Source organism: Triturus cristatus, chromosome 4_2, assembly GCF_964204655.1.
Source record: "Triturus cristatus chromosome 4_2, aTriCri1.1, whole genome shotgun sequence".
In the NCBI taxonomy this organism is placed as follows: Eukaryota; Metazoa; Chordata; class Amphibia; order Caudata; family Salamandridae; genus Triturus; species Triturus cristatus.
The window spans coordinates 337,043,759-337,057,826 of record NC_140586.1 but is presented as its reverse complement, the minus strand read 5'-3'; the positions used below and the strand labels follow the sequence as shown (position 1 = coordinate 337,057,826).

Sequence of the window (14,068 nt, the reverse complement as noted above, 5' to 3'; positions counted from 1 at the left end):
GAAAAATGCTCAACATTGGTACTGCCCACTGTTGGGCATTATGTGCCAATAGCCACCTTCAAAACAGCAATGTTAATTACAGGATTTGTTTTTTTAGGTCAATTGATTCTTTACATTTCACCTCATGACCAACAGTTAATGTTTTTAATCATACATGGGGTACTCGCTAATAAAGAAAATCTTTGACTATACCTCTAGGTATATTTTATACTTTTTCTTGCCAATTTATAAGAACTCCCAGGGTATAAAATAGTATCCCTCGGTTGAGTCTACTGGGGTGGTATTGTTCCTACCCCAGTGTGAGTTCCTCAGAAAATGAAGCATGCCCTGTTAAGGGCTGTGACGACCTCTCAAAAATCTTTTGTTCACTCCCTGCTCAAACAAGTCTGAACGGCAATAGAACAGTTGTGACTCCATCATACTCAAGTAGTTTAGTGTGTTTATTTATGGGAGGATATACTTGAGAATCCACCTCCATTGCTCTTCCACGGAGATGGAGTACTGATATGTGCTAAACATTTATGTAGCCTGCATTCTGTATTTGTGGGACTTTGTGGTGCTGTTTGAATTCTTGTAGTGTTTAAAATTAGAACGCAGATGTTTTTACCTCTCAAAAGCTACAGGTTGTTTTTCGCAAGCATGTACCAAAGTGTGAATGAAAATTGGGATTGCCTAGGTGCACTTTATGTACCACTTAACTTAGAAAATGCTATCCGCTCTTGATATTTCTTTCTCTTGCTTAGGTGTAAACCAGGGTTCTTTAATCTGGATTCTGCAAACACCCGTGGCTGCACCCCCTGTTTTTGCTTCGGACACTCATCTGTGTGCACCAATGCCGAAGGCTACGGCGTTTACAGCATCTCCTCAACTTTTCAGATAGGTAAGCAGTTGTGTCCATTTAGTTTGGTTCGCATCACAGCCTCGGATTGATATGGATGCACACTGGACTGCACTTATTTTTTCATTATGAACTATTCTGTGACCCAGTCTTGCTGTGAGTGGTAATTACCCAACAGTTTAAAAAAACAATATTATCCGTGTGCAATTTTTTCATGCACCCCCCCACCTTCCAATATGTCTGACATTGTAATATCTGTTTCTCTAGCTCGATCTAGTAATAGTAACTTGTTTAAAGTTTTACAACGGAGTGCCTTAGCGGTCTTTAGCGAGTGTTCATTTGATCAGTACATGGCTACACCATTTACCAGATGGTTAAACGTTGCCATTGACTTAGTTATACCTTTGGTGATGGTGGCAATTTGCTTCCTTGGTGCACATGCAGGTAGTTCTGTCATGGGCTTCACATCCGAGGCTCTCAGTGCTGCTAACTGCCCTCACATAGCCCTCTCCTGCTAAAGGTGGTTGCCCCTGGGTAACTCTGCAGAGCACTTTTCTCACAGTGCAGTCTAGATACCTTGTTTTTGTCAGTGCTTGTTTCGGCATAAATTTGCAATTACTTAAAAGTTCTTTCACAATGCTTCCATTTAGTGGATGTGTTTAGAAATTTCGTCATGTAAAGATAAGCAGGCATGTTTCAAAATCCTGACCGTGTGTTTGAGCTGAAAAACTCAATTCTCTATGCATTGAGAGCATCAGGTCACAGTTGAGTGTGTGAATATTTTTCATACGTTTGAAATGTGTTTGAGTAGGATCGCTTGCAAATCTGTTAAATAGTGAGCTGCCAAAAATTAAACTGAAGTAAGAAGTCTGTGCGGCATAAAACTCTAAGATCCCTATTCTGTGCATACATTTTAAAGTAATGTTGTCCCTTTTCAGTTTGGTTTATGGTCGTATGCAGACACTCTCAGAAGTGCATGATCATTCTTTATTTCTTGCCTGCACATCTACACGCAAGTATGTTGGGGCCACATCTAGTGAGCTCCATGGTGCTGCTCTGAATATGGAACCTCGGTAGCAATTGTTTTGGCATGATAGATTTCCTGTAGGTGTATTTTTTTGTTGCAGTTATGTGCTTTGTACTTTCCCTCTAGTAAATCCTGAGTTCGAGGCATATGAGCTGCAGATTGTACACTTAGCATAGGTCGCCATCTGGTGTTGGGCCCGGATGTTTGCAGTTTGTTTTTCTTCTTGGACCGTCTTTGGAAGTCACGAGTTTGGTGACTCCTCCTTCGGTCCGTACTGCGCATGGGCTTCGGCTCCATCCTCAGATTGTTTTTTTCCGCCATCGGGCTCGGATGTGATCCTTCGTACTCCGGCTTCGAACTTCTACGGTTCCAGCCTCGACGGAAAATCCTCGATTCTTCGAGTTCCTTCATCATCTTCATCTCTCGAAGCGGCACTTTTTCCATCCCGTACATCGACACCGGCCTTCGGGCCCTCCGCGACTCCGGTCCCGGCCGATGGAAAGGACTCCGTTTAAAAAGTGCCCAAAATGTGGGTCTAAATTTCCCCACACCGACCTCCATCAGGTGTGTAACCTTTGCCTCTCTCCGGAACACGAGGCTCGAGACTGCCCCGCCTGCAAGTCTTTTCGATCGAAGAAAACGATCCGAGATCGAAAGGCTCGACGCACCATGGCGCACTCATCCTCGACAGTTCCACCGGACATCTTCGGAGACGACGCCGAAGCTTCGGGGCAGACACACACCGAACTGGGAGAAGACATCGTCAGCGCTTCCGAGGCCGACGACTCCGACCTGGAGGACGTAACACCAGGACAGCGGGCCGTGAGTACAATGCCCCCTCCCAGCCCCGCACCGAAAACCAAAGAGACTCCGGTTACTCCCTCGCCTGCCGGCCTGGGCAAAACCAAAACCAAAGCCTCGATCACCCCACCTTCGGGCCCGGTGTCGAAGCACTCAAAGTCTCACGGCAGCTCGGGATCGAGCCAGCCGACGCCCGGTGCCGATAAACACCACTCGGCACCGAAGCCTGCAAAATCCAGCTCGACTCCGAAACCACCGGTGCCGAAGCCTGGACACTCGGCGCCGACCAAACACAAACAGAAATCGGTCGGCACCGACGCTCCGGCGCCGAAACAGCATTCGACGCCGAAACACACGGAGACCTCCAAAAAGCAGGGCGTACACAGAACATCGAAACCTCCGGTTCCGAAATCGCCGGTGCCGACAGACGACTCGGCGCCATTGGCTCTGTTTACACCAGACCCTTTACAAAAGACTTTGTCCAGAGATCCAAAGACTGGCCTTTTGACTGTGATTACTAAGAAGCGTCGCCTTGAGGCTCCGGCTCCTCCTCCTCCACCCAAAAAGAGGGACTCAGCTACTTCTCCCCTTAGAGTACCCTCCCCACTGCCACCCCCCCTCCCACCACCACCCCCTCCACCTTTACCTCACTACGATCCGGCCCCATCCCCAGACCCGGATGACGGGGACCCGGACAATGACCCAGGGGACGCCCCAATGGATCCCACTCCACCAGGGACCCCAGATCCATGGGAGGATTATAATAACCCTGATGTACCCAATGTACCTCAAGACGACCTATACCCATCAAGGCCGTCTCCTCCAGAGGACTCTTTAGGGTTTCACCATTTAGTGCAGAGAGCAGCACACTACCATGGGGTGGACATGCACACGGAACCAGTGGAAGAAGACTTCCTACTGGATACATTTGATTTACAAGATCGTTCCACTGCTATTTTACCCATGCTTAAGGGTGTCACCAAGCACGCTACAGAGGTATTCAAAGACCCTGTCAGAGCCAGAGTACTAAACCCTAGAATAGAGAAGAAGTACAAGGCGGCACCCACAGACCCTGCATACATCAAGGGCCCTGCTCCTCTAGATTCCCTAGTTGTCTCCACAGCTAGAAAGAGGGCTAACTCCCAATCCTCAGGAGATGCCCCACCACCAGACAAGGAATCTAAACTTCTGGACGCGTCTGGTAAACGCACCGCCTACCAGGCTGCAAACATGTGGCGCATTGCAAATACACAAGCACTGCTTGCGCGATATGATAGAGCACACTATGATGAATTAGAGGCTCTTATGCAGCACCTTCCAGAGAAATACAAACGCCAAGCTCATGACCTGATACAGGAGGGCAAACTAATCACAAACACCTCCATTAAGTGTGCCCTCGATGCAGCAGACACTGCTTCTAGAGCCATAAACACCAGTGTCCTGCTTCGACGCCATGCCTGGCTCAGGATATCAGGGTTCAAGCCTGAGGTCCAGACATCAATACTTAATCACACCTTTGACCAGCAAACACTCTTTGGCCCAAAGGTAGACGAAGCGCTCGAAAAAATGAAGAAAGATACAGACACAGCGAAGTCTATGGGAGCGCTCCAGACCCAAGCCTCTAAGCGTTCCTTTCGACGCTCGTCCTTTCGTGGCACAGGTAGAGGCTCCTCCACCGATAATGCCTCTACCTCCTACAAATCCCCTCCTCAAAATACCTTTTCAAAGGGCAACCAAAGAGGTGGTTACAGAGGCAACAACAATAAGGGCAGGGGCAAAACCAACAATACCCGTTCTGCCACCCCACCCGCACAATGACTCCCCTTCGCTCCCCCCAGACCATTCCACTCCGGTCGGGGGCAGACTACAAGATTTTATCCACGTATGGGAGTCCATAACATCGGACAAATGGGTGACCCAAATCATTCGGTCAGGGTACTGCCTCGAGCTAACATCTACCCCACCCAATATCCCACCAAGGCACCGTCCAATGTCCCAAGAGCATTCCACACTGCTCAAACAAGAGGTACTCTCGCTCCTCCAGAAACACGCCATAGAGCAGGTACCCGACAATCAACGAAATCTAGGGGTCTACTCCCTATATTTCTTAATCCCAAAGAAAGACGAGACCCTCAGACCCATTCTGGATCTCCGGCCTCTAAATGCCTACATACATTCAGACCACTTTCACATGGTCACCTTACAACAAGTCCTCCCACTCCTCTGCCAGGGAGACTTTCTCACAACACTGGATCTGAAAGACGCGTACTTTCACATTCCAATACACCCCTCTCACAGAAAATACCTCAGGTTCGTGGTGGACGGGCAACATTACCAATTCAAGGTTCTCCCCTTCGGGGTCACCACTGCACCACGGGTGTTTACCAAATGCCTAGCAGTAGTAGCAGCACACCTCAGACGTCAACATGTTCACGTCTTCCCTTACTTAGACGACTGGCTCATAAAAGCCGCGTCCTACCACCAATGCGTGCAACATACAAACAGCACCATCCAACTGCTTCATCAGCTAGGCTTCACGGTGAACTACCAAAAGTCCCACCTCATACCATCTCACACAAAGCAATATCTCGGGGCCACCATAGACACCTCAAAAGGTATTGCCTATCCAAACTCAGCCAGAATCACAAGCATTCTAGCCTTACGCAAAATATTCCTTCCTCAACACTCTCTACCAGCAAGAGTGTTTATGAAGCTCATAGGGATGATGGCGTCTTGCATCTTCATAGTGCCCCATGCAAGACTCCACATGCGTCCACTTCAGGAGTGCCTAGCACAACAGTGGAACCAGGCCCAGGGTCAGCTGACGGATCTGGTGTTGGTGGACGGCCGCACACATCACTCTCTGCAGTGGTGGAACACCACAAACCTTTCCAAGGGACGGCCGTTCCTGGACCCGGTTCCCCAAGTGACTCTAACAGCGGACGCATCGCTCTCCGGCTGGGGAGCGCACCTCTTACACCTCACAATGCAAGGTCTATGGACGCCACAGCAAAAAACGCTCCACATCAACCATCTGGAGCTTTTGGCGATCTTTCTAGCCCTAAAATCTTTCCAAAAGCAGATTTCAGGCAAAGCAGTCCTCATTCGCACAGACAACATGACTGCGATGTATTATATACAGAAACAGGGGGGGACACACTCTCCCCAGCTCTCCCGCTTAGCCCAGAGCATATGGAGATGGGCAATTCCCCAAAACATTTTTCTCCTGGCACAACATGTTCCAGGCGTACAAAACACCATAGCAGATCTGCTCAGCAGACAGACTCAACAACTACACGAATGGGAACTGCATCCACAAGTTCTTCACCCATTCTTCCGACAGTGGGGGCATCCTCAAATAGACCTCTTCGCCACCCACGAAAACAAAAAATGCCCAAGCTTCGCCGCCAGATACCCACACCCATTGTCCAAGGGCAATGCGATATGGATGAACTGGTCAGGCAGATTTGCATACGCCTTTCCACCTCTCCCACTAATTCCATTAGTGGTCAGGAAACTACAACAGCACTCCCTCACACTCATTCTGGTAGCTCCGACGTGGGCCAGACAGCCGTGGTACACCACGCTACTACAACTATCAGTGGTACCACATCAAAAACTGCACCTTTCCCCATGCCTCCTAACCCAGAACCATGGAGAAATCAGGCACCCGGACCCAGCTCAGCTCAACCTGGCGATCTGGCTCCTGAAATCTTAGAATTCGGGTACCTTAACCTTCCCCCTGATTGCATGAACATCATCATGGAAGCCAGACGTCCTACCACTAGAGCATGCTATGCCGCAAAGTGGAAAAGATTTGTAATGTACTGCCGTAACAATACAATCAACCCTCTAGATGCATCCATACAACACATCATATGCTATCTGCTCCATCTTCACAGGTGTAACCTGGCGTATTCATCCATACGCCTACACCTAGCAGCGATCGCTGCCTATCTACAAAACAGACAGCATTTGTCACTCTTCAGAGTGCCCGCTATTAAAGCCTTCATGGAAGGCCTCAAACGAGTAATTCCTCCCAGGGCACCACCCTCCCCTGTATGGAATCTAAATTTGGTCCTTACACGACTAATGGGTCCGCCCTTCGAACCAATGCACAAATGTGAGCTACAATTTCTCACCTGGAAAACAGCTTTCCTTGTAGCTATCACTTCCCTTAGAAGGGTTGGTGAAATACAAGCGTTCACCATACAGGAACCTTACATACAAATGCATCACAGCAAGGTCATACTTCGAACTAATCCGAAGTTCCTGCCCAAAGTCATTACCCCCTTCCACCTCAATCAATCAGTGGAATTACCTGTCTTCTTTTCGCAACCCCAATCTGTTGCGGAAAGGGCCTTACACACACTAGATGTGAAAAGAGCGTTGCTATATTACATACAAAGAACGCAACCCTTCAGGAAGACCAAACAGTTGTTCGTCTCCTTTTCTCCACCACATAAAGGCAACCCCATCTCAAAATCAGGGATAGCTAGGTGGATTGTAAAATGCATACAAATTTGCTATCAGAAGGCAAAGAGAACATTATCTGTTCCCCCTAAAGCCCACTCTACAAGAAAGTTAGGGGCTTCTATGGCTTTTCTAGGGAATATACCCTTAGATGACATATGCAAGGCAGCCACATGGTCTACACCGCACACATTCACAAAACACTACTGTGTAGATGTGCATTCCCAGCAGCAAGCTAGGGTGGGCCAGGCTGTACTAAAAACACTCTTTCAAACAGCTGCAACGGATACCGGTGGTCGCCGCTAAGGTTGGGTACTGCTATATAATCTATGCTAAGTGTACAATCTGCAGCTCATATGCCTCGAACGGAATATGCTACTTACCAGTATGCATCTGTTCTTGGCATGTAGAGCTGCAGAGTTGTACACGCCCACCCGCCTCCCCGGCTACCTGTATCCGTTCCAGTCCATCTTATTTAGATACAACACACATGGGTTTCTCACTGTTATTACTACGCTCCATCATTTCCCTGTTGGCGAAAAACAATCTGAGGATGGAGCCGAAGCCCATGCGCAGTACGGACCGAAGGAGGAGTCACCAAACTCGTGACTTCCAAAGACGGTCCAAGAAGAAAAACAAACTGCAAACATCCGGGCCCAACACCAGATGGCGACCTATGCTAAGTGTACAACTCTGCAGCTCTACATGCCAAGAACAGATGCATACTGGTAAGTAGCATATTCCTTTCGCCTGATTTCCCATATGGGGCTGTCCGAAGGCCTCAAATAACTGCATCATAAACCCTTATTCTAGTCTATACTGTAAATGACAGTGCAGCTAACATCTCCAGGAGTCAACTGCACAATAAAACGTTTGTGGTATCCAGTAGCTTGATTTCAGTGAAACTGGGGGGTGATTCTGTGTGAAAAGCAATGATATTGATCAGAAAATCCGGTCTCTGTTAATTTGTAGAACTGGTTCTTTTATGTGTGATTCACCTTTAGCAGTCGGCGGATTACAACGAGGGCTTCTGCTTCACCCACGTTGCTTAGTGCGGCCTGTGTGCATCTGTTTGAGCCATTGAGCCGTTGAGCTTGCGAGATGTACGTCTGCTGATGCTGAAGGGCCCGAGGACTGGAGCTGGCTTCTGCTAACTAGCAGCCAAGTCTGAAGGCCAAGCTAATGAGCGTTTAAGGTTTGACACCCTCCTTCCAGCCAAGGCGGATTTGAGTGTTGTCTTAATTGGCGACCTGTAGACATGGAGCATTGATAGCTTGGGTGGAGGGGATGTTTGAAAAGACGGTGTAAAATTGATAAACCCTAAAGAAAACCCCATTTTAATTTTGAAATGGATTTAAAAACAGGCAGGGACAAGAATGTGTAACCAGTTTAGGGGTGCGCATTTACTTAACGCCATGATCCAAAAGGGGTAGAAGCAGGAGCAAATGGTAGTTTGTGTTGACAGTAGTAGCCAGATATAGAAACACCAGTGCCCTGTCTGCTTACATTTGTAAGGGCCATTAACAGAGAACAGATACAGCTTTAGCACTCATTACGAGAAATGGGCCCCCATAATCTGATGCGTTAGTTTCCAATTGTGGTATCCGATGAGCTTGATGTCCTGTTTTGGAACACAGCCGGTCTTGTCTGTCAGTCGTGTGCTAAGTTTCAACCATTATTTGCTAGTGAGCCTAGTGGGTTGTATGACATTACAACGTATGCCTTTACCACGAATATACTATTACTATGCGCGTCTTTACCACAAACATACATAGAAATACATTATATGAACATTACTATGCATACTGTTACACGTAGACTTTTACCACTCCAACCTTTACCCGGCCATGTTTTATTAAATATGAAAGAGATAATATATTTGGATACAAAAATAAAATCAATATTATGAGTTTTTTAAAACATTTGTATAAAATAAATTCCAAAGCGCATCTCCACGCAGCAGAACACATCAGAAGTCGATGCTTAGCCAGGGCTTAATCACTGATTAATTACTATGGGATTTAAGGTACACAACATAAGGCATGGCGATTTTGAATAATGGAATGAACTAATGATGTTCCTTAGATAACGCCTGCATATTTAAATACACTGTTATATTCTTATCCAGTATGTCTAATTATGTTTGCCCGCATAGAGCGTAATTGTGTTTAGATGTGATGCGTTATGGTGATTGGCGCCATGCAGTGTTTTTTATATTGAATGAAACAACATCTAAAAATACAAAACTAACAGAATGAAATAAGGCGCCCTCCATAAAGGGCTTTATCGTGTTCCGTTGAGGTATCTCAGCTCACGAGCATTGACTGTTATGGATGAAAGTACTTTTAATTCTAGATGTATCCCCGTGCACCATGAGATTATAATGGATTCCCGTCATGAGCTCAGTTGTATTCAGATGTTACTTTCAACTATTATAACTCCGCACATTAAGCTGCAGAATGTTTTGTGCACTGGGAGCGCCACAGAATGACTCGCGCCAGATAATATCTTGGTGAATCATATATAGTATTTATTTTGATGCACTACGTTGTGTCATAATGTGGCTGCTGTGGATGACGTGATTTTGTTAAGTTTAGAATCGATGTCCTCTATTTATTTTTGCAGTATGGCAGTTAACCAATGAATTGTGGTTAAAATGTGGTTCACGACGTGTGCACACTAACCTTGACAAAGGAACTTGCGGAAACGTGTCTGTCAGTCTACTCGTTTTGATTAAACGAGAATACTTTTGAAGAGAAGCAATCTCTATCCCATAGACAGTGTTCTCCTTCTGTCTTCCCCCGCCCAGGGCAGGCAAATCGCTGATTACCGGCGGAGCGCGCCGACTTCCACTTTCTTCCACAAAGTTCATTAAAGCGATCACACCGTGTGAGCAAGCCTGCTGCGTCAGGCGACGCGCGTTACTGAAAATAAAGCAACTGGTGGTGGAAATACCTCTTGAGTGATCGCTTTATTGAACTTAGTGGAAGGAAAATATATATATTTATTTATATTTAACAATGTCTTTAGAAAATAAACACCTAACAAAACCTACCTTGCCAATGCACTTGCCAAATTGTGGTAAACGCATCTGCGTGGTAATAGCGTCTTGTGGTAAAGTCTGCGTGGCAAGAGGATGTTTTCCAACTAGTGTTGTTGGCTGACAAGTTTGAAATCTACCCAGTTGTGCTTATCGTAGGGTTATCCGACTGGGATGTGTGGAATTGTTAGAAAAATGTACTAGTCTATGGGAGAAAAAACATTCGACACCTGTATGCCCTCACCCGCTCTGTAAGTCCATTTACTTGGCTGGCGTACACACATCTCCAGGATCTATATTTTGTTTTATTGAAACTGCCCGAATGAATGTGATCGTAAAATAAATCTTTTTTTCCCTGGGAAAATGTAATTTATGTCTTGAGTCTGATGATTTGCATTTTAGAGAACATGTTCCAATCTTTTTAAACCATCTCTCCACCGATATAGAATTGTTAACCTCTTTTAAAATTTTTGTTCTTAGGTCTGTAGTCTGTTCTATCGTTGTTTTCGTCTTGTTTGCCGATATCGATTTTTAAGAATCATTTTTTTATGGTGTCGGGTTTTTCTGCCGGTGCGGTGCTTGTCTCGTTAGCCCCCTTCGTGCTCGGTGTGCTACAAGCCTCTTTATGCTTTTTACCTTCCGTTTTCGTTCCTGGCATGGTTGCAGATTACATAAATACTGCGTAATCCTTCCTGCGAAGGAGCTGGATTCCCCCTGAATGTGAGTGCGCATTGTACAGGCATGTTCCTTGCAGGCACACCCTTAAGACACGCTCACTGTGCATAAACACCTTGCAGAAAGGTCGTGCACACACCCCGCAGAAACTGGCTCACTGACCATAAGGGGACCCCCCCCAGTTGAAGATTACATTCTAACAGTGCATGCATATCTCTACTATACAGGGACTGAACAAAGCCAAAAACATTTCTCTCAAATACCTGTTAAGGGACAAGCTGTCTGCCTTTGTTTCCCTTACATTGCATCTAGGTGTGAGCCTCCCGATCGCTCCCAGCCAGGATACTTCACCAAAAAGAGGCCTAATGAACCTTTAACTCTGACTTAATGAACGAAGCTGAGATCTGATAGGTTACTTCCCTGCCTTCACGTTGCTGCTCGGAACAAAAGCAGACAACGTGCAGGCGCTGCTGAATGTGTCCCGGTATCAGAAAATGACACTGGGATGCGTTCACCATAGTAGGAAAGGGTAGATGGATTTTACACTCTGAGAATAATGGATAGACGGTGTCTACCCTCGGCTCGAGCCCTGGTCAAGACAATCGCACCCCAATAAGACCTACCAACCAGCAAACCCACAGCCCAACCAGCAAACCCACAGCGATACCAGCAAACCCACAGCCCAACCAGCACAACCCAACCCGCAAACCCACAACCCAACCCGCAAACCCACAACCCAACCCACAACCCAACCCAGCCAGCAAACCCACAACCCAGCCAGCAGACCCACAACCCCACTAATTAAGGCTGCAGCCTGGATCACTATGTATATGGGTGCTGGTGGATTAAGAAAAGGTCTGAATACCTTTATGGGCGTAGTGGCGTAGTGGGGCAGTGCGGGCAAGATAGGGAGTGCATGATTTGTTGCCTGGCATGCAGGAAGGAAATATGTGGGTGTACTGCTGATTCATCCAGATGCAGAGAATGTGGGTGGTTCAGTGGGAACAGGGGAGTTCTGACACATAGGCAGTGTGCCTCGGTGAAGGTGGGCTAGACTACTAGATTATGTTCTGGAGAGCTCTGAAGGTTGTAACTGCGGTTTAGGAGGCTTGCAGCCCAGGAGATCCTTTTTGTGGCAGTTATGAAGGGCGAAAGCTGCGACTAGTTGGTCTTTGCGCACTACTGCATGCTCCTTCTATCCGAGGCAGCAAAAAATGGAGTCCAGTTTTGATCTTGAAACAGTGTTTAGATTTCTGTTATATGCTGTGTAGCCTCCAGTTTTGCCTTTCCATTAGCAGTTTTTCTCAAAATTGTACCTTAGATGTAACTTGATGACAGGGAGTGAGTTTTTTGAGTAAGTCCCTTTCTTTCCATTGTTATTTTATTTGTGGCGTGCTGCAGCCTTCTGCAGTGGATGCTTAACACTGCCACAGCCTTGTTCCTGTTTATGTAACTTGTCTAGTTGCCTATCGGACTCAATGGGCATTACATTTTCTTATCCCACGGGTAAATCCACACGTCTTGGCAATTTGGAGACATGAATTTCACACCGTATGATTTTTCACCTCAATCAAAACCTTGCACGTGCATTCATGTCTCAGTGGATGTGCCGGAGGTTTGTTTGCACTGCTTAGTCCCTGGAAGCATTGCCTTGAAATCTCGGTTTTTAGCCAGGGGGTTTTGTGGTATGCTTCATTCCATTTCCTGCATGTAACGGGGAGATCCAGGTGAAATATTGATGCATAATAACCATCATCTGGATTCATGTCATCCTAGTCCTTGCTTGCTTTTTTTAGAACACACAACTGGTCTGTGTAAAACCTATTTGTGTCCATGTATTATCTTGAGCAGCTCAGTGAAAAAGTTGTTGTCTTCGAGGGTTGTTTTGAGTTCAAGGCCTGGGTGGCCACGTGCCCTTTTACAGTTTTACTGCAACAGCAGTTTTATAGCAGTTACTAGACCTAACCTTCTTTTCAGAAAGTTAAAAGATGGAAAAAAAGATGGAAAGCAAGAGCTAAGAGTATACGAATAGCTGCAAATGTTTTTTTCCCTGTTTCAGATGAAGAAGACTGGCGTGCTGAACAAAGAGATGGCTCTGAAATTTTATTACAATGGTCTTCTGATAATTCCGACATTTCTGTGATCTCGGACAGCTATTTTCCCATTTATTTCATTGCACCAGGTGAGTTAACTGGCTTCAGATAAATAGTGCACTAAAGTGTTGTGAGAACATTTCAGATAGCACAAAGGTGGTGTCATTTGTAGAAATCCGGGTTTTGACAATGAGGATTCTGTACAATGTTTTTTTTTTATCTAGCTTTAAATACACCAGGATTCTACCATTTCTAAGCGCATCATGCAACTGATTCATTTCTACTAATGCTACAGGTGTCCGGCTCAAATCATTTGCAATGGAGCTCTGAGACATCTCTGTTCAGACCTATGTTGTATTTGTGTTAGATTTGTGTTAGATTGAAATGCACAGTAGTTCTGGGATGAAACAGGAGCTTTCTTGTGCAGATGAAGCACCATTACGTCTCTTAATTTGGAGATGCATAGGGTGTGGAGAGAATGGCCTAACTATAAATCTCTGGCCTCGTATGGCAATTGGAGAGCAAGTTAAAATTTGGTGGTCGCCATTTTTGGTGTTTGAGTGTGGCAATTATAAAACCTCAGTTTCCACTAATCTTTCTTTCTTTTAAGGCAAGTTCTTGGGCAACCAGCAGTTGAGTTATGGACAGAACCTGACTTTCAGCTTCCGAGTGGACAGGAGGGATACTAGACTGTCTGCTGAAGACCTAGTGCTGGAAGGAGCCGGCTTGCGAGTGTCTGTGCCTCTCATTGCGCAGGGAAACTCGTATCCAAGTGAGAATATGCTGAAATACGTCTTCAGGTGAGACAAATGAACTGAGGCTGTTAATGTTGTGAAAGTTTGTTTTAGCGGCAACGAGGGCGGGGACTGCAAGTTTGAAGGCAAACCTGGATGTATGTGTTTGTCGTAGACCGTTGACTAGGCCCTGGTTACCTTTCGCTTCATCACCAGATTTGTGGGAGATCCAGTGGCTTTTGTGGTGGGATTATTGTAGTTTAAGTGGTGGGTGGTTGGGCATGGATATTGCTCGAAACACTTCGGGTAATTACAACACCAGCAGCTGAAGTTTTACCCCACTTAAAGTTGAATCAGTGCCAGAGTTGGATCCACATTACTTCATAT

General features: G+C 46.2%; 2 protein-coding genes across 2 annotated transcripts in view; one reads left to right on the top strand and one right to left on the bottom strand.

The window, feature by feature from the left end:
- Positions 1–14,068, bottom strand: part of LOC146833833 (uncharacterized) — a 338,179-nt gene that overhangs the window by 104,853 nt on the left and 219,258 nt on the right. The gene's annotated exons all lie outside the window — the stretch shown is intronic.
- Positions 1–14,068, top strand: part of LAMC1 (laminin subunit gamma 1) — a 329,476-nt gene that overhangs the window by 184,207 nt on the left and 131,201 nt on the right. Inside the window, exons 8-10 of the mRNA XM_085601731.1 lie at positions 744–880; positions 12,914–13,036; positions 13,558–13,747. Coding sequence (XP_085457857.1) covers positions 744–880; positions 12,914–13,036; positions 13,558–13,747 — 450 coding nt within the window. The remainder of the gene's footprint in view (positions 1–743; positions 881–12,913; positions 13,037–13,557; positions 13,748–14,068) is intronic.